Source organism: Astyanax mexicanus, chromosome 5, assembly GCF_023375975.1.
Source record: "Astyanax mexicanus isolate ESR-SI-001 chromosome 5, AstMex3_surface, whole genome shotgun sequence".
Taxonomy (NCBI): domain Eukaryota; kingdom Metazoa; phylum Chordata; class Actinopteri; order Characiformes; family Acestrorhamphidae; genus Astyanax; species Astyanax mexicanus.
The window spans coordinates 4,907,501-4,931,629 of NC_064412.1; the positions used below are offsets into that span (position 1 = coordinate 4,907,501).

Below are 24,129 nucleotides of genomic sequence, written 5' to 3' on the forward strand. Positions count from 1 at the left end.
TACTGATACTTTAGCATTACTCTCTTTTAAAGGTTTTCATCATTTCATATCCGATATCACAATTTGGATTTTAGCATATACGTATTACTCCGCCACATACAGGTAACCTAGCAACGATGCAGCGCTTACAAACCAAACAGCTCAGCTACAAACAGAGCAGTTTATATAACCAAAGAGATCGTATTTTCTCATCCTCTTAACTTTAGCATAGCCAGTTCATATTTACATTTAAGGTTTTTAGCAGATGCCTTTATCCAGAGCAACTTACAAAAGTGCTTCACCATTTAAAGAACTAATTTTAAAAGACTAGAACCATAAAGATATGTCAAGCTTTGATTTACCTACCATCTGTATATTCTGCTGGAGGGAGGAAAGAACTTCTCAGGAAACTGCCATTAAACATTTCTACCCGCTGTGCACCGCCAAATAGGCAAACTAGTACAGCTCACTAGCCAATGCTAGCCAGTTAGCATAACAAGGAAACACACTGGATTGCCTGGAGAAACATTATGTGATATGCGAACAGCACTTTATCTGAGGAGCGCCTGCTGCTGTTCCTCACTGTATGAGTAAAATAGAAAAAACAAGAGAAACTGATCAAAGATATCGCAATTATTCACTCACAGAAATGGAATTGCACAATTGAGCCCAGAATCGGTGCTAGTTATAGAAATGGAGTCATTTATTCAGCACAAGTGATTAAACTCCATAAAACTCTAGATATGAGGTGCCAAAAAACTTCAAGAGCAGTATATAACTATAGCCCTCTTGAATATATTAAAATAAATTACAAGTGGTGGGTGGTGTTTATATACAGATGGGCGGGTTAATAGGGAGGTGAGCTTAGTAAAGTGTCTCTATCTTCTAGCAATCTATCTTTCCTTCTCTATCTATCGCTTTATTCGTAAATCAAGTTTCAAGCTAGCTTTTAAAGTAAGCAGAGTTCTAGGTTAGTTCAATGCTCCAATGTGATTGGCTGAGAAGTGTTCTGCGAGTGCCGTTATCAGCCAGTAATGCAATGTAACCGAAGCTCTCCATGTACGTAAACAGTGAAGCTACAAACAGAGCAGCAATGGAACGATTTTAACTCACAGAGTGTTTATAACCAAACAGATCCTATTTTCTCCTCCTCTTTAACTCAAAATCTTTCAATAAACAGTAATAATGGAACTAAGGTATTATTAAGCAATAATACACTCGAGGTTTGTGCTATAATGTGTAATATTGTCACTGCTGTGCTGATCTACGGCTCGTTATAACACGAACCTCGAGTGTATTATTGCTTAAGTAAGTACACTACATAATCTCTCTCTTTCTCTCTTTCTATCTCTCTCTCTCTCTCTCTACACACAGCTTCCCCTTCCTCTTAAAAGCATAGTCACTCATTTCTTTACATATTTCTTCCATTAATACGAGCGACAAAGCAACAACAGCTTCCAATCACGTTTCGCATTTTCTTTCTGATTTTGTTTTCTTTTTCTTTGTCTCTCTTTCTCTCTATATCTCCTATTCTTTCTCTCTTTCTCCCTTTCTTCTCTACACAGATTCCATTTCCGTTTAAAAGCCTAATCACTCATTTCTTTACATATTTATTTTATTAACATGAGCGACAGAGCAACAACAGATACCAATCATTGTTTTGCATTTTTTATTTCTGAATTTGTTTTCTTTCTCTCTCTCTCTCTCTCTCTCTCATTCTCTGAGCACGAGAGCTGCAGGAAAACGAATGCAAAACTGCAGACTGCTTTTCCTATTTAACTTTGTTGGAAATAACTTGGGGTGGGGGAAAAACAGCACACTTAGCAATAAATAGCAATCTATCTTTCCCTCTCTATCTATCGCTTTAAACATAAATCAAGATTCAAGCTAGCTTTTAAGTAAGCAGAGTTCTGCTGGGTTAGTTTGACCCTGCAATGGGATTGGGTGAGAGGTGTTCTATAAGTGCTGTTATCAGCCGGTAATGCACTCCGCCACATACAGGTAACCTAGCAACAACGCAGTGCTTACAAACCAAACAGCACAGCTACAAACAGAGCAGCAATGGAACTATTTTCACTTGCGGAGTTTTTATAACCAAACAGATCCTATTTTCTCCTCCTCTTTTACTTACTTAAATGAATAAACAGTGATAAGGGAACTGTGGTATAATTAAGCAATAATACACTTGAGGTTCGTGCTATAATGTGTAATATTGGCACTGCTGTGCAGAGCTACGGCTCGTTGTTGCACTCCCTCTCGTGTATTATTGCTTTAGTGCACTACGTAGTCTCTCTCTCTCTGTCTCTCTCTCTCTCTCTGCACAGCTTCCCCTTCCTCTTAAAAGCCTAATCGCTCATTTCTTTACATATTTCTTCCAATAATACGAGCGGCAAAGCAACAACAGCTTCCAATGATTGTTTGGCATTTGTTCTTTCTGACTTTGTTTTATTTTTCTTTGTCTCTCTTTCTATCTCTCTCACTCTCTCTCTCTCTTTCTCTCTCTACACAGGTTCCATTTCCTTTTAAAAGCCTAATCACTTCTTTCTTTACATATTTCTTTCATTAACATGAGCGTCAGAGCAACAACTTATTTCTGAATTTGTTTCCTTTTTCTTTTACTCTCACTCTTTCTCTCTCTCTCTTTCTCCACCTGTTTGCCATTCTCTGAGCGCGAGAGCTGCAGGAAAACGAATGCAAAACTGCAGACTGCTTTTCCTATTTAACTTTGTTGGAAATAACTTGGGGTGGGGGAAAAACAGCACACTTACAAATCATCTGTGAACCTTTTCTTTTTAAAAAAAGAGGGAGGGGGTAATATGGGAATAAACTGAGCATGAAGAGAAAGAGAAAGAGAAAGAGAGAGAGAGAGAAAGAGAAGTGAAGGGAGACAATCTTGTTAGCAGGGCCGCGACGGCCCGGGGAAGATTTCCATCAGACGCACGTATAGGGAGAGGCATCCATTTAGAAAATGGCTTTTTCTGCACACGCTGGGCCATTTAGCACACCCTGTGACGACTCCTGTTTGGGCTGGAGATAAATGTGCTTCCACACACACACACACACACACACACACACACAGACACACTCACACACAGACACAGTGGCGTCTTCCTTCAGCTAGCCTGTGCTGTATTCTGTCCATCCCACATAAACTTTTTTTTTTATTATTTTCGCTTTGCAAACACAAACAAAAAAATCCTGTATAAACCAAATATAAACAGGGAGCTGTATTTGCCTTCCCTATCACTTCTTGGCAGGTATGCGGCCAAGCTGAGCAGCACAAGGCCAAGAAACACACACTGCGGAGATGAATGGAGCAGCCGAGACAGGGGGAAAAAATGCAAAATGCCTTCCCTGTATCAACAAGCATTCCATTAACATTCCTGTCAGCAAGCACCTCATTTAAATTGCAATTTCATGTAGGTTCGGACCTGGATAAAGGTGAGCAACACAGCAAAAATACACTCAGTTTATTAGAAACGCTATACTAATTCGGGGTAGCGCCTTTTTTTTTCATTCCCTCTCAAATCAGCTGGAGTTATTTGGGAAATAGGTTCTGTAAGATGCTGAAAACCAGTTGAGCCGTTGAGATTCTGGTACATGTTAACATGATTGCATCATATATTTCCTGCAGATTCTTCATCTTTATCTTATGTTGTGAATCTTCTGTAGCTGTGTGACCGAGGTCAAAGACTGATAACAATGCATGGGCTTGTAAAACATGTTTTAGAATCATTGATTCGAATTTGCACTTGGTTTGTGAACCGATTCACTCAATGAGTCGACTCTTTGTTCAACACAAACACCACACAGGTCATATGATAAGGACTGTTCAGGTAAATTTCTGGCTTGTTTCTATATTGGCAGTAGGAAATACAGGTGCGCCACTGACTGATTAAAACCCTGACAACAGTCAACAGTCAGCCGTATATATATCAGAATATATAATAGAAAATTCACTTAATATCACAGAACCCACAAAACAGCACTAAACAGCAGATAAAATGTCAAAAAAGTCCTTTATTCGCTTGCTCACTTCTCCTCAAAATCATGCTCCTAGCGACCAAGCAATGTAATGTTTTTTTACGTAAAGTTGTCTGTGAATACAAAGTTAAGGAAGTCCTCTTCTAGATTCTGTGTTTTTTATTGGTCCACAAACAATTATTTTTCTTGAGTGACTGTCTTTGGCACCAATGCCGTGCGAGCGCTGGATCATGTTGGTGTTCAGAGGTGTCCTATCAAACAGGTCATAGCCTTTCTCCAGGGTCACAAAAGTGATTGACACCTATTTTAGCTAATAGTCCACCCTCAGACGATAACACTGATTGGTCTCCTAATGGCTGGGGGTGGGGCATACCAAACGTTCACAAAATACAACACATAGTTTCATGTATTATAGGGCTCAATCTGAAACGCCATCGCTGCATCTCCTCAAACAAACCTGCAGCTTCACCCGTACTGGTTCCACGTACTGGTGATCTCACGCTTTATCTGATATTAGTACAGCACTTTTATTGTACAGCAGTGTATTATTGATCTGAGCTCCTTCTCAGCTCATGGTAAAGGTCACAAGGCTTTCCCCACATTCTTAATGTGCTATCAAGAACAGCACTGGTCCTAATACCCAGCCAGCAACAACATATATGGGAAACTAGAGACGTCAGACAAGATTTTACTAACAGTATTCATTCATGGTTTTATCTGAAATCATGCACGGTATATAATACTAGAAAAGTATCTTAATGATTTGGCACTAAGAAAACAATACAGTAACCTCAACTTGTCCTCTTCTTAGCCTTATAACTCAAGAAAGCCTCAAAACATCAGCATACACACATTTTATTTGTAAATCAAGGGAGCAGAGTCTGGAGGAAGAGTGGAGAGACACACTGTCACGTCTGGTGCTGTTAGCTCCTCTGTCCCTTCCACACCGAGCTCTAATGGAGGTTCTCTGGTCAACAACTACATTACCCAGAATGCACCACCCGCTGACATCACGCACTCACCTGATCACGTGACACCTCACCTGCTTCCTCCAGGAAGTCCTGAATACTGATTACTGGCACTATAAAAGAGCCCTCCACACAAACACCCATGCCGTGTATTGTAGGTTCTCCTCATTACAAAGCGTTCTATATCTCTTGTCTCAGTTTATCTTGTGTATGACCTTGCCTTTGTTTTCTCGACGCCGATTATTGCCTTTGCCTCTGATACTGGATTGTTTGTGTATTACCTGGACTGTGTTTTCACTACTGCCTCTTGGATTACCTCTGACATTGGATCTCTCGTGTATGAACTCTGGACTGTCTCTCGTTTATGGTATGGTTTTGTCTACATTGCTCTGGTTTCTGGTGATTAACTGTTTTCTGTATCAACCACGTATTACATCTGTTTATTTTTATAATAAACATATATTTTTATCAGTATCTGCACGTGTCTGCAATTCTGTGCTCACCATGACACACACTGTCCAAACTGCTCGAGGTCTAGTGTGAAGTTTCCACCAATCAGTGATGGTTTGGAGAGACATGTCTGTCATCTGCTGGTGTTGATCCACTGTGTTCTAATATCAAGTCTAAAGTCAGTGCAGTTTTGTTTTCCCAAAAAATCTTACAGCACTTCATGCTTCCCTCTGCTACTGACAACTTTTACAGAGATGCGGATTTCATTTTCCAGCAGGACTTGGCACACTGCCCACACTGCCAAAAGTACCAATTGGTCTTATATAATATTAAATTTTTTCTGAGACACTGATTTTTGGGTTTTTATTGTCTGTTAGCCATAAACAATCATCAACAATAAAAGAAATAAACGCTTAAAATAGATCACTCTGTGTTTAATACATCTATATAATATATGAGTTTCACATTTTGAATTTTCAATTATATTCTTATTTTTTGAGATGCACTAGTATATTCTAATACTATAAATAATCTAATACAATAAAACCTGTGTTTTTAAACAAATTTGACATAGCGACTCATTGGCATGAGTGAGCTTTGAGGGCTTCAGCGGACTAAGGCAGTGCCACAATGATTGGGAGATTGCTTGTTTGAATCCCAGTCATGCTGCTTGCCATCAGCTGCCGGAGCCCTAAGAGAGCACAATTGGTCTTGCTCTCTCTCTCTCTGGGTGGGTACAGTAGATGGAGCTCTTTCCCCTCATCACTCCTAGGGTGATGTGGATCAGCACAAGGTCGCTGGGCTTTCCTCCGTGTGTTAGCGCTGTGATGCTACTCGGCTATAATGCTGCATCAGCAGCAGTTTAAAAAGAGGCGGAGTCAAAACAAAGAGTTCACATGTATCGAAGGAGGCGTGTGTCTCGCTAATTTAAAGAGTCCTTTAAATTAGTGAGAAAATGGGACAGTAAATTAAAAAAAATAAACAAATAAATAATAAAAAAGTCTGTTTATTGGGTTTGTGTCTGTATATCGTACAATAAGTCGATAATGTAATTATCAGGACAGGCCTTAATATAATAAACAGTGATGTACTATCTTCATATCTCCCACTCTTATTCCTGGATCCGTCACACTGAAGCGAAAGGACTGAGGATTAAAATAGAATCATCATAATCAGCCATTACAGCAGCGGCAAAATCTAGATATTATCATAAGAGCGTTACGTAAGCCTCTGTAACGAGCACAGGCACGAATTTCCCTCTGAATCTGACCAAATCCACCGCAGCGTGGAGTCACCTCTACTGTACCCTTCATAATGCGAGCGATTTCAACACAGATTACCACGTTAATAATCCCATATCAGAAATTCAGCAGACTGCCGGCCAGCTCAACTGTTACCAAACACCACCGCATCTCCACCACCACTGCTGCATGTTAACCCTTAGAACCCTAACCTGTTTTAATGTGTTTTTTCTCCCTTTTAATTGTCAGTTCCTCTTTCACGTCTTATAACACAGTAATAACATCCATATATATATATATATATATATATATATATATATATATATATATATATATATATATATATATATATATATATATATATATATCCACATACCATGAGCTCTCAAAAATATGATCATTTATGTAATTTATGCAATGTAAAAGGAAGCAGAATTGTTATATTTTCTTTGAACTGGTCATGTTTTGGTCAAAATTTTACCAAGTGCCTGTTTTTTTTTTTAACTTATTTTTTGAATGTATAAACTTTAAATATATTCACACCTAAGATATCTTTTTAACCCTTTTCTTCATTTTTGTGGTCAGTTCCTCTTTCAGGACTTATAACACAGTAATTACATCCATATATAGCCACATACCATGAGCTATTTTTCTCCAGAAGCCATACGGCTGCTCAAAAATATGATCACTTAAAATGTAAAAGGAAGCAGAATTGTTATATTTTCCTGGAACTGGTCATGTTTTGGTCAAAATTTTACCAAGCGCCTGTCTTTTGTTGTTTTTTGTACCTATTTTTGAATGTATAAACTTTAAATACATTCACACCTAAGATATCTTTTTAACCCTTTGAACTCTAAGCTGTTTTGTTGTGTTTTTTTCTCTGTTTTTGTTGTCAGTTTCTCTTTCAGGTCTTATAACACAGTAATTATATCAGACAGTCACATGCCCTGATCTCTTTTACTCCTGAAGACATACGGCTGCTGAAAAATATAATCATTTAAAATGTAAAAGGAAGCAGAATTGTTATATATAGACTTCAAATATATTCACACCTAAGATATCTATATAGATATATTCAATAATGGTTAGACTAGAGTTTACAGTATATGAGTTGAAAGCATAAGAATATTGATGATTTGAGTTCATTACATGGCTTATTAATTATTACTTTGACAAATTAAATGGAGAAATTAAATGGAGTTATTTATTTTTCTTGATAATCAATAATCACACCTCTAGGATACATGTAGATACTAAAAACCTGACACCCGGAGCAGCCTATGCTTTACAGTATTTTATATTTCAAGGCCAATATGGCTAATATTCCAAATAAAAACAAAACTGATTTATTTACTATCCTAGATGTTTATTTTTAGCTGATTATAATAACAACAAATATTATAATAAAGTTATTACACAAAATGATGAGAAAAAATGTAAACTTTTAGTCTAAATAAATGTTAAATAAAAATGTTTAGTGCAAAATAAGTAATTAAGTAAAAATGTGCAAGTAAAATAAAAACGATACTGAACTTTAGTTTGAGTAAAGCAGGTAGTTCACACTTTTTCCGTTTACACATCTATTGGGTCATTTACTTATTATTTGGTTTGAAACATGATATAAATATGTTTGAAGCACTAGAAATAAATAATATTTAAATATATTTATTTTTTGTTGTGGTAAAAGTCCCTTTTTTCACCACTTTTAGGAATCCAATTATTACATTAATTAATTAGCCAATTATTACATCATGTGACTTCCTCAGTCATCCAAGAGTGAATTTAAATATAACTGATTATGTGTTTAGAGCAAATAAATTGAATTAGAAAAGAAAAATAAAACAAGGAACTTTGAAAGAGATCTTATTTTTTTGGTGTTTTTCAGAAACTATTTTTAGAAAGAATAAGCTCCACCCTTTCTGACCATATATGGTTTATGCTAATGTGTGAATGCATTCCTAATTAAGTAATTAAGCTGAGAAAACAAGATGCGATTTTGGATGTAAAATCCATTTGTAGGGTTGGAAAGGGTTAAAGTCTTGTTTGAGGACTGTGAGCATAATGCCCACACACACTCTCACACACACACACACACACACACACACACACACACACACACATACACACTCGCACACTTACACGGTCTCTGGTGCCAAACCATATGCTGAGTATCAGGCTTCCATACTGAGAGATTGGAAGCAGATAATGTGCGAGCGCGGGTGAACGTGGGTGTGTATATTTTTGTGTGTGTGTGTGTGTGTGTGTGTGTGTGTGTGAGGAAAAGCCGTTTACACAACTCCCTGACAGACTCAGGAGGCAGACTGTCTATGATTATTAATCACTGTCACTGTCATTCAGCACAGAGAGCACAGCTCCTCTAATATATCAGCTGTACCCACGCTGTGTTAAATCTCCATCCACTTCTACTGATAATGTGAGTCTGATCTGAACCCCACGGAGCCCTGAGGAGCAGTGTGTGTACACACACACACACACACACACACACACACACACACACCTCACTTATCTTCTACAGTCATAACCCAAACACACACACCAGACTGGAGCTCGCTTTAACAAGAAACATCAGCCGAATTCACAAACCTGTCATAAGATATGATGATTATCTTCTTATAAATCCATAAGAACACAGACCCAGTTCTGATAAGTACAAATTATTATATATATATATATATATATATATATATATATATATATATATATATATATATATATATATATATTGCATGTAAATTTAATATTAAAGACTGTATTAAAGCTCTACAGGAACACATGCAGAATTATTTTTAATAATAAACCAGAATATGTTTTTAACTTTGGATTTATCTTTAAGGACAGATCTGCACACCCTTGGTGAGATTTTAATCCCAGTGTCTTCATGAGGAAGAGTCACCTGGAAAAGTTTTCTCAGCGTCTTGAAGGAAGGAGTTCCTGGAGGTGCTGAACAGTAGTTGCTGCTTTTCCTTCATGCTGTGAAGCTCCAGCTCATCCCAATTAAATCACCTCAAATCACCATCTCAGTTCATCAGGTTTAGATCAGGAGATTAATGTGGAGGAAAAACACTTTTTTTTTACTGTTTACTACATACAGTAACTCCATATGTGCCCCTTAATTGTTTTAATGTCTTTAATATTAGTCTACAATGTAGAAAATACATTAAATAAAGAAAGAACTTTTGACTGGTAATGTATATTGATACAAAAAATTAATTAAGCAACTTTTTTATGTTATGAACACAAAGGGAATTTTTTAAACTGATTATTGAGTGTATTAAGTCCAAAAAATTGAAAAAAAAAGAGGCGAAAATATTTAAGACATTTTAAAAAGAATATTTTAACTTTTTGAAAATATTTTTTGGAGAATTGGCATTAAGAACATTCTTAGAAGTAATCTTAAGATGCTTTGTAAAACAAAAAAATCTTAAGAACAGATTTTATGAATCCAGTTATTTCTTGTTATCCTCATAACAGACGCACCTCAGGAGTAACCTTTTAAATCATAAATTTTTACTGATCTGTGTGGTGATGATATTGTAGGCAGTTTCTGTGGTGTTGCTAGGTGGTTGCTAAGGCGATTGCTATGAAACAGTATTTTAGCTGGTTTCTGTGGTGTTGCTAGGTGGTTGCTAAGGCGATTGCTATGAAACAGTATTTTAGCTGGTTTCTGTGGTGTTGCTAGGTGGTTGCTAAGGCGATTGCTATGAAACAGTATTTTAGCTGATTGTTGTGATGTTGCTAGGTGTGTGCCAGTAGTGATGGTTATGTATTTATCTGGTTGCTGTTTAGTAGCTTGGTGATTCCTATAGTGATTGCTATAGTACGTATTCCGGGTGGTTGCTGTGTGGTCGTTAGGTGGGTGCCATGGAAACTGCTATAGAATTTAAGCTGGTTACTGAGGTGTTGCTAGGTGGTCACTATGGAGATTGCTATAGTGTTTCAGCTGGTTGCACTATGGTGATTGCTATGAAACATTATTTCAGCTAGCTAGCTGCTCTAGTATGGCTAGGTGGGTGCCATGGGAACTGCTATGGAATTTAAGATGGTTGCTGAGGTGTTGCTATAGGTGGGTACTACGGGAACTGCTATGGTATTTCAGCTGGCTGCTTTAGTGTTGATAGATGGGTGCCATGAAAACTGCAATAAAATTTTATTTTGCTGCAATGGTGTAGCTAGGTGGTTGCTATGGTGATTCCTATGGAACAGTATTTCAGCTGGCTGCTGTGGTGTAGCTAGGTGGGTGCCATGGAAATTGCAACAAAATTTTATTTGGCTGCTGTGGTGTAGCTAGGTGGTCCCTAAAGCAATTGCTATGGCATTTCAGATGGTTGCTGTGGTGTATCTAGGTGATCCGTATAGTTATTGCTATGGTACATATTCCGAGTGACTGCTGGGGTGTTGCTAGGTGAGTGACATAGAAACCTCTATTGAATTTTATTAGGCTACTGTGGTGTTGCTAGGTGGGTGCTATGGTATTTCAGCTAGTTGCTGTGGTGTTGCTAGGTGGGCGCTATGGTATTTCAGCTAGTTGCTGTGTTGTTGCTAGGTGAGTGCTATGATATTTCAGCTAGTTGCTGTGGTGTTGCTAGGTGGGTGCTATGATATTTCAGCTAGTTGCTGTGGTGTTGCTAGGTGGGTGCTATGGTATTTCAGCTAGTTGCTGTGGTGTTGCTAGGTGGGAGCTATGGGAACTGCAATGATATTTCATTAGGCTGCTGTGGTGTAGCTAGGTGGTTCCTATACCGATTGCTAAGATGGAGTATTTCAGGTGGTTGCTGTGTTGTTGCTAGATGGGTGCCATGGGAACTGGTGTTTTCTTGTTGGTTTCTATAGTGATTGCTATGGTGCCTATTCCGGGTGATCCCCGTTCTGTTGCTTGGTGGGTGCTATGGGAACTGCTATGGTATTTCAGCTGGCTGCTGTGGTGTTGCTAGGTGGGTGCTATGGTATTTCAGCTAGTTGCTGTGGTGTTGCTAGGTGGGAGCTATGGGAACTGCAATGATATTTCATTAGGCTGCTGTGGTGTAGCTAGGTGGTTCCTATACCGATTGCTAAGATGGAGTATTTCAGGTGGTTGCTGTGTTGTTGCTAGATGGGTGCCATGGGAACTGGTGTTTTCTTGTTGGTTTCTATAGTGATTGCTATGGTGCCTATTCCGGGTGATCCCCGTTCTGTTGCTTGGTGGGTGCTATGGGAACTGCTATGGTATTTCAGTTGGTTGCTGTGGTGTAGCTTGGTGGTTTCTATAAGGATTGCTATGGTATGTATTTCAGCTGGTTGATAAGAACTTTAGAAATTGGGCTGATAGGGTGTTTCTAGATGGTTGCTAGGCAGCTGCTATGCAATCTAAAGTTGAAAGAGTACTGATATAAAAAATGACAGATGCATGATGAGCTTCAGACATAGACAAGGAGCATCATATTGGACAGTGCTAATGCAGCACCAGCGTTACAGTGATTTTAATGCTGTTAATTAAGAAGATAAACAGTAAGACTTACAGATCTCATCTGCTGGGCTCCGGTCACCTGCGGCAGCACTTTGTCCAGCTCCTTCTCGATACGGCTCGCCCAGTGCATCATCCTGAGAGAAAAAGAGAGACGAGAGAGAGAGGAATTAGAATTCAGAAGATGAACTCAGTGGATCTTATCCTTCCAATAAAACATCTACACTCTGCACATCACAAACGATCCACATCAGGAGGGATTAACACCTGACTTAACGCCTCTCAGCTGGAACGAATGTAAAACACTGAAACTACACTGATTTTCAGCAGAAAATCTGAACAGTAGGGGTGGAATATAGTAGTGATGCTCATCTTGCACCCCGCCAAGAGTCTATTTTTACGCCTTCCACCTGCGCCGTTTAAATAGCAATGATGCTTAAAAATATATCTACGCTGATGGGTGTGGTGGTCTGGAAGTGAGGTGTGTTCAGGTAAATTTCTGGTGTATTGATATCTCTATCTTGGCAACAGAAAACACACGTGCACCACTGACTGATTAAAACCCTGACAACAGTGAACAGTCAACACTCAGACATTCATTGCTTGAAAATCTTGAAATGCAGGCATGCCATGTGTGCTCAAAACCTGTACACCCCTGCCCATAATAAACACACACATTAAAACACGCTACAGCAGTGCACAAACCCAACTTATTTACACCCAAAATAATTTGTTCAGACCTGAACAAGGTGTACTTTTCCCGTCGTTACGATAGCAAAGATACACTGTTACATCCTAAATCAAGCTGCAGAGTGCATGGTTAAAAGATCACCTATAGATTACTAAAATAGGACCTAAAGTCTTATCGACTGTAGAATAACAAGATCCACTGCAAATAGTGTAATATAAAATCTACCACAGAACTAAAGTAAAGAATATTTAGTGCATGCATACAAAATGCAAATAAAATTCAATGGCACTGAAGGGTGTGTATTATCATTTGAAATGTAAAATATCCTACCACAACCTTTTTTGCTACTTAAAACAAAAAGAAAATAATTTTGTTATATATTTTCTAAAACTATTCTCATTCTCTATGACTTATCTACCAGAATTATACTATATTTGCTTGATTTTAGATATGCACAGATATATTTGACAACTAAAACTACATTTAGGCTATTTTATTAATGCAATGGTGGAAAATTGCAGTGGTGCAAAATGCATGACAATCTGCAAAAAATGTTTGTGAACTAATTTCTGTAAATTCCTAACCAATATCATTTTCACAGAGTGCATATTAAAATGAAAAATCTCTGGAATATGATCACAAGCCATCAAACCAAGCTGAACTGCTTGAATTTTTGCATAAAGTTATTCAAAAGCAGTGTGTAAGACTGGTGGAGGAGAACATGATGCCAAGATGCATGAAAACTGTGATTAAAAACCAGGGTTATTCCACCAATTATCGATTTCTGAACTCTTAAAACTTTAAGAATATGAACTTTCTTTTTCTTTGCATTATTTAAGGTCTGAAAGCTCTGCATCTTTGCATTTTGTTATTTCATCCCTTTCTCATTTTCTGCAAATAAAAGCTCTAAATGTCAAAAACTTTATTTAATATTTGAGAGAAATGTCTGTAGTTTATAGAATAAAACAACAATGTTCATTATATTCAAACATAAACCTATAAATAGCAAAATCAGAGAAACTGATTCAGCAATATAGCATTTCCTCGCAAAAAGTATTGCAATGACAAGTTTTTTTTTTTACAGTATCATGCAGCTCTAATAGTTTAATAGCAGTGTTTTTTCATGGCCATGTTTCATAAACTCCAAAAAAAAGTTCCCTAAAACTCTGTAAAAGCTTTCCCACTGTTCGCTCAGGTTTCTCCACATGCAGTAATTCTCAGTGGCACTTTCCACATTTACCAGCAATACTATCTGCAGAAATACATTTGCTGCCAATGGGGTATTTTCTCACACTGAAGGTATCAAATATTGACAGGGAGCGGCGGTAGTGTAACAGTGTTACCGGAGCTTTATAACGGCTTTATCTAAAACTGCTTAATGGTCCGAGATTTGCAACCAAGGCCTGCAGTCTGAAATTAGCCTTATCTGCGCCATGCAGCCTTAGAATACCCCCCAGAGAAAGCCTGAGTGTGTGTGTGTGTGTGTGTGTGTTTACACGTAGCTGCTGGAAAATATGATGATTGGGTCCAACAACAATTTTATTAACATACATAATAATAATAATAATAATAATAATATATTTAGCCTTTTATCTAACTGTGTTTGTTTTTTTTTTTCATTGTGGGTTGCTGCTTTCTACATTTAAACTGGTGTACTTATATACTTTTAATTTATTTTATTTTACTTTTCAACATTCTATTATGCTGATTTTCTGCTGTTTTTGAGCATTGCAGCTAGAACAGCAAATCCATCCATCCATCCATCCATCCATCCATCCATCCATCCATCCATCTTATTAAGAACAAAGCAGAAAAGAACAGTCCAACCAGTCCGATCAGAACATGTATCTGTTCTATATTAAGGGTTAAAGTCATGCTTTCAGTATAAATCAGACAGACTGTCACAGTTGTAGACAGATGAGAGGGCAAACATAAATGCAGGTAAAGTTTAATAAGAATAAAATATAAGACCAAACAGAGCAAAAATGAAATTTACTGATGTCAAACTGACAAACTGACGTTTCGAAACTGAGTGGTACAGTTGTCTAAATTGCTGCCACTCTGATAGGGGAGATCACTGTTTTGATTCCTGGTCATGCAGCTTGCCATCAGCTGCCAGAGCCCAGAGAGAGCACAGTTGGCCTTGCTCTCTCTCTGGGTGGGTACAGTAGATGCCGCTCTTTCCCCTCATCACTCCTAGGGTGATGTGGATCAGCACAATGCTACGTCTGTGAGCTGAGGTATTGGAACCGAGTCGTTGTGCTCGGTTAGCGTTCTGCTTGGTTAGCATTCGGCTCGGTTAGCGTTAGGTCTCGGCTCAGTTAGCGTTCGGCTCGGTTAGAGTTCGGCTCGTTTAGCATTAGCGTTTGGCTCGGTTAGCGTTCGGCTTGGTTAGCGTTAGCGTTTGGCTCGTTTGCCGTTCGGCTCGTTTAGCGGTAGCGTTTGGCTCGGTTAGCCTTTGGCTCGGTTAGCGTTAGCTTTTGGCTCAGTTAGTGTTCAGCTCTGTTAGTGTTCGGCTCGATTAGCATTCGGCTCGGTTAGCGTTAGCATTCGGCTCAGTTAGCAGGTTAGTCAGGTTTGGTAGCAGTTTGCTATGCTGTTCCTTTTTGTCTGTAGGTTGTACCTGCACTGTTTACCCTGCTATTTTTTACTCCTGCATTCCAAACCCGTAAATGGTATCGGCCGATACCCACTGCCGATACCAATACTGTGTGTAAGTGACTAAGTGTTTTAACTGAAATTTACCTAGATGAATCGATTTTGAATCGAATCGGGACCTTTTGAATCAGGAATCGAATCGAACTGGGAAATCAGTGATGATCACCACCCCTAGAAATAAATCATGATTGTGAATTTTTACCAATACTGCTCAGCACTAATACCCTACTCTTATCTCTCTCTCATTCTCTCGTTTTTTTTCTCTGGTTCTCTGGTAGTAGAAGTGGTGGTTGGCAGGCAGCTGTAGTGTTTAAGGATGCTGGTGATAAAAAAGACCCGGGCGCTGACAGAAGTGCTACCCTAAGCAGTCTGAACGCTGGCTAAACGGAGCCAGCCCAGGAATTAAGAGATCAAACGTCTTCGGATCAGCGCTGTATATCTCTTCCTCCACACACACACACTTTACACACACACACACACACACTCGCTTACATACACACACACACACACACACACACACAGAACCACCAAAAGCACTTAACACAACGAGATGCTTAGCAAGACGCTGCTGATGCAGAGAGAGAGAGAGAGAGAGAGAGAGAGAGAGAGAGAGAGGAGGAGACTGATGGACGGAAGCAGAATTAGGAGATGGTGAAGAATGCTGTCTTGGATTCAGACTCTCTGGCTAAGCAACAAAATAGTCAAGCAAGACAAATAAATACATCCAATACAGCAACCCTAAGAATCTATAGTGGCTTTAAAACTATGATAGTTACTGTGATAGTGTTGTACTGTAGCATACATCCCACTTCTCCTGTGACCTGCCGTATTTTTACACATATTAATTGTGAAAGTGTTGTGTATTGGCAAGAACCTGGCAATTTGATATGTATCACAATACAAGGGTTGATATGATACGATGTATTGCAATATATAAACAAAAGAACAAAAAAAAGAAATAAAAAAAGAAAAATAAAATAAATCATTTTGTGTGTATAGATCACTTAAAAATGCTGGGTTTCTTTTATTTTACCAAATTGAAAACCTCTGGAATATAATCAAGAGGAAGATGGATGATCACAAACCATCAAACCACCAAACTGAACTGCTTGAATTTTTGAAGTTTTGCACCAGAAGTAAAGACATAAAGTTATCCAAAAGCAGTGTGTAAGACTGGTGGAGGAGAACATGATGCCAAGATGCATGAAAACTGTGATTAAAAACCAGGGTTATTCCACCAAATATTGATTTATGAATATGAACTGAATATGTCTGAAAGCTCTGCATCTTTTTCTTTTTATTATTATTATTATTATTTTATTACTATTTGGAATTTGGGAGAAACGTTGTCTGTAGTTTACAGAATAAAATCACAATGTTCATTTTACTCAAATATAAACCTATAAATAGCAAAATGTGAGAAACTGATTCTGAATCTGAAGTGGTCTCTTAATTCTTTTCCAGAGCTGTATATAATAAATGAGTTTCACATTTTAAACTGTATTACTGAAATAAAGTAACTTTACAATGATAAAAGCTGCTTGTGGCCCAAGCCACACACAGCCAATCCTGTAAAAACACACAAGTGAACAAAATAAAAAATGGAAACGCACCTTGAATAATTAATCACAATAATAAAGACAGTCTAACAGGTGAGTCCTATTAGGCTGAATGCCAATTACCAGCATGTGTGAAAGGAAGGAGGTCTTATAATCAGCGCGTTTGATGTGTAAGGCTTGCGAAGCATCATTAGGCAAATAACTGAGTTCAAAAGAGGCCAAATAAATGTTATGTAATCTGTAAAAAACATCATGCACTATCAGATTCTGAAGTATTAATCTACTGCACTTCCATTTAATATACACTGGTTAGCTTTAAACTTTAAAACAGCACTGATCCAGTCATTGGTGCACTCATTGGTGTTCTCCATTGGAGAAAATTTGGTAGGTACTGAATTAGGATGTAATGGTATATAACAAAACAATAACACCAACCCAGATTTACATTTTGATTAATTTAAACAGACATGTGTGCGGTGTTTCCTCTAAAAAAATAAAGAATAAAGTAAAGAGCAAAGACTTGGGCCATTCCCATTTTTCACGTGTACTCCTAACCCTTGATTTAACCAAACTGAAAACCTCTGGAATATAATCAAGAGGAAGATGGATGATCACAAACCATCAAACCACCAAACTGAACTGCTTGAATTTTTGCACCAGGAGTAAAGCAGCATAAAGTTATCCAAAAGCAGTGTGTAAGACTGGTGGAGGAGAACATGATGCCAAGATGCATGAAAAAAACTGTGATTAAAACCAGGGTAACTCCACCAAATATTGATTTCTGAACTCTTTAAACTTTATGAATATGACCAGCCATTTCTCATTTTCTGCAAATAAATGCTCTAAATGACAATATTTTTATTTTATTTATTTACTTTTATTTATTTTTATAACAAAAAACAACACCAACCCAGATTTCCTTTTGATTAATTTAAACAGACATGTGTGCGGTGTTTCCTCTAAAATTACTCTAAAAATAAAGAATAAAGTAAAGAGCAAGGACTTAGGCCCAATCCTATTTCTCACGTGTACCCCTACCCCTTGCTTGTGGAACAGAGTTACAAGGAGAATTGGTGAAATCATCACCCTAAAAAAAAAAAAGACAACTCTACAAGAACCCAAAACAGATGTAGTGTTATAGCAGTGTTAGAGAGCTAAAGTTCAGCAACCTAACTGCTGGTTAGCTAGTTAACTGTAGGGCTTCATAAAGAGAGCAGATGGTGCAACAGTTAATCATTACTGTGCATTTCTTAATTCCAATGTGATGAGGAGCTAAAATGAGCTTTCACTAGCTTTTATTTATTTATTTTTTTCCATTCCACCTTAAATGCTGCAGCCTCTGCTGTCTGTTGCACCACTTAAGGTGGAACAAGAAAGTAAGTTAGTTAGCTACTGAAATGAACTAGTAGCATTTTCTTATGCTTCTTATGAAGAAAATGGCCAAAAAGATTGAAAATACACATGTAACTATGGGAATATAGTGGCTATCATAATTTTAACAAGGAAAATACTTAAATTTGTGGATTTCTTTGCTTGCTTGTGCCGAACCATCTTTCCAGTGATTCTCAAAGCCCTCTGTTTGAGGGACATTCCAGGATTGTGGTACATTTCCTGTCCCACCACTAAAATTTCAAATGTACATATCCAAAATATCTAAATGATTATTTTTGTGAAAAATGTACTTGTTATAAGACAAACTGTAAAATATGGTGGAAAAATAAGCTCCTTAGATATTATTCAAAAGACCGAATACCTTTTGACCGCCTTAAAAAATGGCAGTTTTCTCTTGTCCTACACACTGTGTGACCAACTCCTTAATAAATAAGCTCTAAATAAATGATTTCCTCTTGTATATTGTTGATATGCATCTCCTTTACGTATGAAAACAACTTCTTTGGTCTACATTGTATTGCATGTTACAGTTTTTATGCTATTTTTAAGTTGTGTCCCACAACATGCGCTCAACCCTGTTACCATAAGGAATTTTACCTGGCAGAGAAAGAGTTAAAAATATTTGTCTACTGGCACAAAGGAAGTGACATCACAAGGACATTTTTTTTTGCCCACATGGCAAGACCAAGAGTAAGTGCTCTAACAATTTTTATAAGTTTTTTTTCCAAATATGTTTGTCCAAGTTGTGTGTGTCACGCAATCCTGTTACTCATATTTTAAGACTAATAATGAGTAGAGCCAAAATTTACTTTATATACTTATATAACCATGTTTGTCCTTGATCTTGTATAAATAGCTAAATTTTACAGTTAGCATCTGTTCCTGGGGTAAACCACAACTTAGCCTAGATTTGTAACCCTGTTACTCGCAACCCTGTTACTGTAAGTTACCAAATATATTGCATAATCTAATTTTAAAAAATGCTAAAATACCTGAGCTTGACGAATCAAACTTTTTGATAGTCGATTACCTGTATTTAATAAATATATGACTAAAAATGATCAAATTGAAGATCAAATTTTCAGAAGTGACCACCCCTGAAATGTACCAAAATCCTGGAATGTCGATCCTAACAAGAATCGAGCACTCTACCCCTAGATGTGAACACGCAAAACAGAAGGGTAGGGCTTAGTGGTAGGGGTCAAGGGGTGAAATGGGATTGGGCCTTAGTCAATATCTCTACATGTGGCAGCTAGAGGGAGAGAGAAAAAAAGAGAAAGAAGACTAAAGTTACCGTAGCATTACTGCTAAGCCAGTAAAGTTCCCAGAATACCATGCGAATCTACACTAATAATAACCTGTACCCTGTATTTTTCATGTGAATGCATGCACCAAACCATGCGTGCACACACACCACAACACCTGTGATAGAGACGACTGCATTCTGGCAACACCTCACAGTACGCTGTCCACTAGCAATTTTCTTCAGCGCAATCCACCGTGCCAGAACTCTCGGCTCGCTGTGTGGGCGTGTCTGTTGCTTTTTTTTTTATCATTCAAATGAAGCAACAGAAATAGGTTTAAATTAGGGATGTGACGAGACACTAATATCACGAGAAGAGACACGATACTGGGTTCACGAGAACGAGACTAGACGAGATTTAAAAATAAAATTTTAAAGAAAATGTCAGTTTTATTTGACAAAATCATATAACGCAAACTTAACAGACTGCCTTCTCTCACACACTGATTCTACAACAAATAGAAATAAGAATAAAAAATAAAAATAAAACTTTTCTAGGTCTTATATAGTGAAAACAATAAGTGTAAACAGTCATATTAAGCCTATGGTTTGTGTTTTTGCATATGGTTATGCATAACCATAACCAGTCATATTAAGACTATGGTTTGTGTTTTTTACTCCTAAATCTCTTGTAATTTAACTACTCATAACCATAACCAGTAATATTAAGACTATGCTTGAAGTGCAAACAGAGACAGAACATGTTTTTAAATACAGTACAGAGCTAAGGGATTAGTACACCTGCCTATGAAACAGTCACGTGTAGGATTTATTTACAGTTTTTATATATGGTTTGTGTTTTGTTGGTCACTCTGTTACCGTTTATTGTTTCCACTGGAGCCAAAATGCAGCCAGACATACAACTTAAAAGTAGCAGAAGCATCTTCTATACAAATACCTGAATTTTCCTCTTCTGCTGAGAGCTGCTCTCACTGCTCAGCCATCATACTCTATCGCTATCGCTACTGGGTTGCCAGATCCTTCTTAAAAAGTCCATACTTAACTGTTTTTTTTGCCCCGCGAGACAGGTTTAAGCCTGACGAGAAATATTGTCCATTTTAATCTCGCGAGATCTCGTGCCACAAGATCTCGTCACATCCCTAGTTTAAATAGGTTTAAATTTTAAATTCATCTCACTGTAATCTACAGTTCAATAAATCCATATTCTGGCATTTTCAGCTTCTCTTCTGTGGTTGAAAGGCAGTTGTTTTGTGTGTGTGAGACTCGTACGTGTGTGACGTCGCAGCCTGCTTTTACCCGATTGGCTGGACGCAGCGCAGCAGCCAGTTTCACTTGAATAAAGTAAAGCTAGGTGCAATGCAACCCATAATGCATGCAACATGTAGCAGCTCTCTACACTGAAATGAATAAGATGCGAAGTTTTGTAGCTGTTCTGATCAAAACCACGAGTAGCTCAGATCATTCTGACTGTGACTAAACAACTGAACTACTTTATCTGCTGTTACCAAACACATCAAGCTGTTGGCCTTCCAAGAGCTGCAACCAGACTGTTTGCCCTATCACCAGCAGACTGCGTGACTGCCCAGCTCTCACTGGGTGGGTAGGATGGTCCTCCCTTAATCCCTCGTCCTGGCTACACAGCACTTCCCACTGTGAGCATCAAGTGTTCTGAGAGGAACAGAATAGAGTGCAGCTTTATGTGACCTGGAGAAAGCGTGTTCCGGCCCTCAGCACACTCTGTACTAGGGGTGGGCGATATGGCTCTAAAATAATATCACGATATTTCAGGGTATTTTTGCGATAATGATATAATTGCCGATATAGGATAACTAAAATAATTCATTCATTTCAGGAATATAGTATAAGAGTATAACAGTATAATCATAATGTGGCAAAATAAATAATATAGCATAAAATAATATAATGCAGCAAATAATATTGCAGAATATTTAGTGCATGCATATAAACTGCAAACTAAAACGTATATTATACAATAAATACACTTAAAGCTTCACAGTAAATAATAGACTACTTTTAAGACAGAACAGCCCTATTATCACGATATGGATTTTTAATATCATGATATTTCTGTGTCACGATATATTGTATACGATATAAGATTGCCCACCCCTACTCTGTGCACACTAAGAAAAGTAAGTACAGATTTTTGTACTTAAAAGAGTACAAAGCTTGTCTCTGGGGCTGTACCTTATACTGAGGTACAAAAAAGTACCTTACAGTGAAAGTCCTTTTTTGTACCCATGTTTTTTGTGCCAGTAAAGATTATGAAGATAATTATAAACATTATCATCAACTAAATATGGGCAAAAACTTAATAATCCAAAATTGTATGGCTTTTAAATTTAAAAATGTGCAATTAAAATATATATTGTTTATCAGTACAGTGATGCAGAATACTGAATGTACCTTTTTTCGAGTTAAATGGTACAAATTTGTTCTTATTGCTGTTAGGAAAGACTTTGTACATCAGAGGGAACACATCTGACCCTGTAAAGACCAATATTGTACCTTTGAGGGTACAATAATGAAGAGTGTACCTTTGAGTACAAAAAAGTACTCATATCGTACCTCTGTGTTTTAGAGTGTATATATGTATAGGTATAAAAAATGTGTTTAGGTATAAAAATGGAATAAGTCTACACTGATGGGCGTAGAGGTCCGAAAGAGAAATGTGTTCAGGTAAATTTCAATTTTAGTGGCGGAAAATGTACTAAAAGTACATTTTATATTTTATTTACTTTAAGACAATAAAACAGATAAAATACACTTTCATTGTATTTCCTTTAACTTATGTGTAGTAACATTAAATTCTGCCTAAAGTGCACCTTATAGTACGTTTTGTTTTCCAGTAGCACTAACAATATACTTCAAGTGTATTAAAAATTATATATAAAAAAAACATACAAAAATCTACTTAAGTTTGCAAAAGATATAAAAAAGCACTCAAAAGCACAATCTAAAGCTTTTATGTTGTATTTATATAGCTTAATTACAATACTGAAATATACTTAAGTTGTTCCAAAATAGTACATTTAGTATGTATGTATTTAAGTACATATTTATTTTAAAACTAAAAGTATGCACTTTTCCATGTTAAGTATACTTTTAAAAATATATACTTCAATTCTATTTTCCTTTACAAGGGTCATTTTAAAGTACTGAAACTCTTCTTCATAATATACAGCTCTGAAAAAAAAGAGACCACCTAAAAAAATATGAGTTTCTTTGCATTTACCAAATTTAAAAAACTATGGAAAATAAAATCCAAAAGCAGTGTGTAAGACTGGTGGAGGATAACATACCAAGATGCATGAAAACTGTGTTTAAAAAACAGGGTTATTCCACCAAATATTGATTTTTCTGAACTCTTTAAACTTTATGAATATGAACTTGTTTTCTTTGCATTATTTGAGGTCTGAAAGCTCTATTTCATACATTTTCTGCAAATAAATGCTCTAAATGACAATATTTTTATTTGGAATTTGGGAGAAATGTTGTCCATAGAATATTACAAATATGTTTATTTTACTCAAATATATTCCTATAAATAGCAAAATCTGAGAATTTAGAAAATTCCTACTAAACACAGTTCTACTTTTTATTATTGCATATTAACACACTGCTTCTAATACTGTTAAACTATGTGTGTATTAATACTCATTTAATACAACCCCCCACACCCCCTCCCCTTCCCCCTCCACACCCTCTTTATCCACAAAAACCCCACAGCAACAACACGGAAACAGGACACGAGAACTACAATTAAAGCAATTACAACAGCGCTAATAACACACAAACACAATTAGACCTCTCGGTTACTGTCTACGCACCGCTTCATACTCGCACGCTCCAATCTAATCACACGCCCACGCACAATTTCACGTTATTCCTCACGTCTGGCCGAGGTCCATAACCTGAATAGCAGAGGAACCACTGTGGGTCTTCTCCTCCTTCCTCCACCTCTATCGGCTTCATCTGCGGAGCGACACGACCATTCGTCATTTACCGATAAAGCCACAAAGGAAATGTCAGCGGGAAATGTCAGCCTCATTTGAATGACAAGGATGGAGAGATTAGTGGAAGAATGCAGAGCGGCATCCGCAAAACAGGAGGAATAATGACGTACGCCGTCGAGCTTCACAAAGCTACGCTAGAAAACTGAGAAAAGGACATTTCATAGCTAACACCCAAAAAGAGACACTCTGTACTGTACTGTACCAGAATGGGACTAATTAGTACTTATTAATTTACATTTAGTCCTGTCACAATAACTACATAACTACATTATCGAGTTCATAAACTGACATGACTTCAATCCTTTTAATAATCGTGATATCTATTGTGTCTATTGTGTTTGCACTTACAAAATGCACTTACATATTTTGTGACTGTGGGCACGGCTGCAGTGACCCGGTAGTGCGGAAGCACTTTTAAGTTCATGTTACCTCAGCCTTCCATTCA

At 37.4% G+C, this 24,129-nt stretch overlaps 2 protein-coding genes across 6 annotated transcripts in view; both read right to left on the minus strand.

Moving 5' to 3' along the window:
- Nucleotides 1–24,129, minus strand: part of cacna2d2a (calcium channel, voltage-dependent, alpha 2/delta subunit 2a) — a 412,063-nt gene that overhangs the window by 371,579 nt on the left and 16,355 nt on the right. For all 4 annotated transcript variants that reach the window (XM_049479460.1, XM_049479459.1, XM_049479458.1 and 1 more), the window contains exon 2: nucleotides 12,139–12,220. In XM_049479460.1, the coding sequence (XP_049335417.1) occupies nucleotides 12,139–12,220 (82 nt within the window). The remainder of the gene's footprint in view (nucleotides 1–12,138; nucleotides 12,221–24,129) is intronic.
- Nucleotides 1–24,129, minus strand: part of rps10 (ribosomal protein S10) — a 532,411-nt gene that overhangs the window by 249,504 nt on the left and 258,778 nt on the right. The gene's annotated exons all lie outside the window — the stretch shown is intronic.